Source organism: Aquarana catesbeiana, linkage group LG05, assembly GCF_042186555.1.
Source record: "Aquarana catesbeiana isolate 2022-GZ linkage group LG05, ASM4218655v1, whole genome shotgun sequence".
NCBI classification, from domain to species: Eukaryota; Metazoa; Chordata; class Amphibia; order Anura; family Ranidae; genus Aquarana; species Aquarana catesbeiana.
Genome location: NC_133328.1, coordinates 41,047,419 through 41,051,328, shown reverse-complemented (window position 1 = coordinate 41,051,328; position 3,910 = coordinate 41,047,419). Strand labels below are relative to the sequence as shown.

The window sequence follows — 3,910 nt, the reverse complement described above, 5'->3', positions numbered from 1 at the left end:
GATTCGGATGTGCCCAGGCACACCTGGCACCCCCCTCTGCGCACACCTATGAATCAGATTGTATAGTGTATGGTCAGCTTGGTTTTCTCCTAGAAAGATGCCTTTTCTAGTCATTATAAGGCTAAAGGAAAACTGTTCTCTCCGGTTATTCATTCTTTTCATGCAGAAGAGAAGAGCCGCCCTCCCCGAGCCTCGAACCGGCGCCTATCGGTCAGGGAAGAGTTGTGCGAGGATCCCTTACTTCCACATTACAACTTCGCGTCGGTTTCAAGGCTCCTCCCTCCCAGCCAAGAGGCGGGCAGCGGGGAGCCTGGAAACAGCCCAGACGAGTTGAAGGATTGACACAAATGGTCAGAGAGAGTTGCGCTCCGCTCCGGTCTGCAGTCCGCGGGAGAGAAGGAGAGCGCACACCGGATCGTCCGCCCCGGGCCAGCTTCATGCTGCTGCACTGTCCTGGCGAGGGATCATCCCGGCATGGCACGGCGGGACTCCTCTAAACTTTGCAGCCTGCTGGCGTTCTTCCTGCCGCTGGTGGTGTCGGTGTCGGCTCAGTATAATGGAGAGAAAGGCATCTCCATCCCGGATCACGGCTACTGCCAGCCCATCGCCATCCCCCTGTGCACTGACATCGCCTACAACCAGACCATCATGCCCAACCTGCTGGGGCACACCAACCAGGAGGACGCCGGGCTGGAGGTGCACCAGTTCTACCCCCTGGTGAAGGTCCAATGTTCCCCAGAACTCAAGTTCTTCCTGTGCTCCATGTACGCCCCGGTGTGCACCGTGCTGGAGCAGGCTTTGCCGCCCTGCCGGTCCTTGTGCGAACGGGCCAGGCAGGGCTGCGAAGCCCTCATGAACAAATTCGGCTTCCAGTGGCCCGAGAGCCTGCGCTGCGAAAAGTTCCCGGTGAACGGCGCCGGCGAGCTGTGCGTGGGGCAGAACACGTCCGACAAGGGCACCCCCACCCCGGCGTTGCCCGAGCTCTGGACCAGCAACCCCAACATCAGATCCCCCTACCGGGATAAGTTCAGCTGCCCCAGGGCCCTCAAAGTGCCCGCCTACGTCAACTACCACTTCCTGGGGGAGAAGGACTGCGGCGCCCCCTGCGAGGCTGGCAAAGTCCACGGGCTCATGTACTTCGCCCCCGAGGAGCTGCGATTCGCCCGCATCTGGATCGGCATCTGGTCGGTGCTGTGCTGCGCCTCCACGCTCTTCACCGTGCTGACCTACCTGGTGGACATGAAGCGCTTCAGTTACCCTGAACGGCCCATCATCTTCCTGTCCGGGTGCTACACCATGGTGGCCATCGCCTACATCGCGGGCTTCTTGCTGGAGGACAAGGTGGTCTGCAATGACCGTTTTTCCGAGGACGGCTACAAGACGGTGGCCCAGGGCACCAAGAAAGAGGGCTGCACCTTCCTCTTCATGATGCTCTACTTCTTCAGCATGGCCAGCTCCATCTGGTGGGTCATACTCTCCCTGACTTGGTTTCTAGCTGCCGGGATGAAATGGGGGCACGAAGCTATCGAGGCCAACTCCCAGTACTTTCACCTGGCCGCCTGGGCAGTACCAGCCATCAAAACCATCACCATCCTGGCGGTGGGGCAAGTTGACGGAGATATCCTAAGCGGAGTTTGCTTCGTTGGTATCAATAACGTGGATGCCCTGCGTGGATTTGTATTGGCCCCACTTTTTGTTTACTTGTTTATTGGCACGTCCTTCCTCCTGGCTGGCTTTGTGTCCCTCTTCAGGATTAGAACCATCATGAAACATGATGGTACCAAAACGGAAAAGCTGGAGAAGTTGATGGTGAGGATTGGAATCTTCAGCGTCCTCTACACCGTCCCCGCCACCATCGTTATTGCTTGTTATTTTTACGAACAAGCCTTCAGGGAACAATGGGAGAAAAGTTGGGTGAGCCAGAGCTGCAAGACCTATGCCATCCCCTGCCCCAGTACCAACCACCCTCCCATGAGTCCGGATTTTACAGTCTTTATGATAAAGTATCTCATGACTTTAATTGTCGGAATAACTTCTGGCTTCTGGATTTGGTCGGGCAAAACGCTTAACTCATGGAGAAAGTTTTATACGAGACTCACCAACAGTAAACAGGGGGAGACTACAGTCTGAGGGCTCCTGACCTTCGACTCTTCCTTTTTTGTACAGTGTGTATGTTTTTTTTCATGTAAATAATAGTTGTAACATTTTGTAAGTATATTTTGTATTTAAATGACTCCAGACCATGCCTTTTTTTAAGAGAAAAAGAAATGTAGAATGTTTTAACTCTTCGGAGGTTCTAAGGCTTACCGGGTCTTAGATTTAAAAAAAAAACTATTTGGTTTGTTACGCCATCTGCTTAAAGATAAAAATGCTTTTATTTTTGAGAGGGGGGGTTCTTCACAAACAAGGACTTTGATAGCACTTGTAAGCAGCTTTTTATCTTTTAGCCTAATAACAAACAAAAAAACTTTTGGCCTTCCACAAGCTTTTGCACCATGACCTTTTATCAAGTTCCATTTTTTCTGTTTTTCTCTTTTTTTTTAATTTGGGCTCTTCGCTTGCAGTCAGTGTCACCACAATCCGACAGCTCCTTTCTCCTTTCATAACTAAAGCTTTAGATTCAGGGCTTCATAATGCTTTGCCATCAGAATTTTTTTTATTTATTTTCTGTCAGATTGTCTTTTTTTTTTTTTTTAAGGAGAAACTATGGAATAATTTAAAACAAAATACTTTATCATTACATTTGTGCTTACATATTTTATATTATTAAAAATCCTCAAATATTTGCATTATTTTTTAAGCTCATAACACTTGGAAGATAACATTTGAGCTCAACATGGATTACAATTATTACTTATTTAGGGGTTTTTTTTTTCTTTTTTTTTTTTTTTTTTTAAATATTTTAAATTTTTTTTCTTCTTCCTAGTAGAGCTCACTGTGTAAAAGCACTTTTCTCTGCCCCAGTAAAACTAGTGACTCTCCATATTCTCATTCATTTCAAGCTGAAAGTTGATTCTTTTGTTAAAAATTCTCCGAGGTCCGCCTTTGTTTAACCTTGTCAGCTCCTGATACAAATCTTGGAATCCCCATTTGGCAGAGTACAGATTGATTTAACTAGGTAATTGCCAAAGTGGGCACAGTTAATTGTGCTGAGGGTTAATTAGACAGCTAGATAACAATAGGCTAAATGAATGTATTATTTTTGTCTCCTTTTTCTTTTTTTTTTCCCTTCCTGCATAGCAGCGTGTTTATAGCAACAGGGCGTGGAGCAAATTTTGCTGTGGAATGAATGCAATCTTGCTTTGTATGTGGTTAAAAGCTTGTAATGGACGCTTTAAATTGACTGAGTTAATACAGTTATTAAGAGCCATATAGTATTTATACCACAAAGCTTTTTTTTTTTTTTTTTTTTTTACTCCTACTTTGAACCACACATAAGCTAATCAACTGTCTTGTATATGATTTTTATTTCAATAGCTATTTTATTACATCCTTTTTTTTTTTTTTTTGTTTCAAGCCTTTACATTTTGCTATAGATATCTACTTTAGGGTAATCCCCCCCACACACCACCACAAAACCCTTTTTAAATTCACCACCAAACGTTCTGCTTGCTCGGTCTCCAGATTTCAATATATATTGAGTATGTCTGATTTTTAGCTTCCTAAATGTATATTTTCATGCCCTGGAAAAATGTAGTGTGTTTTTTTTCCAAATAAGTATAGTTTCTGTTTTTTTTTTTTTTTGCTTTTCAGAAGATCATTTTATATTTATAGAGAAATAGTTTATATATGCATATATCATTTTTAATTTCTTTGCAATAAATACAAAATCAAGGACTGGTTCATAGTGCCTTCTTTTTACCTTCTGTTCTCACACACTCAGAACCCCAATATTAATTTGTGTTCTTAA

At 45.0% G+C, this 3,910-nt stretch overlaps 1 protein-coding gene across 1 annotated transcript; it reads left to right on the top strand.

The window, feature by feature from the left end:
* The first annotated feature begins 298 nt into the window (after positions 1–298).
* Positions 299–2,901, top strand: FZD1 (frizzled class receptor 1). Its single transcript, XM_073629650.1, has one exon. The coding sequence runs from the start codon at positions 475–477 to the stop codon at positions 2,128–2,130; it is 1,656 nt and encodes a 551-aa protein (XP_073485751.1). The 5' UTR covers positions 299–474; the 3' UTR covers positions 2,131–2,901.
* Positions 2,902–3,910: the final 1,009 nt, after the last annotated feature.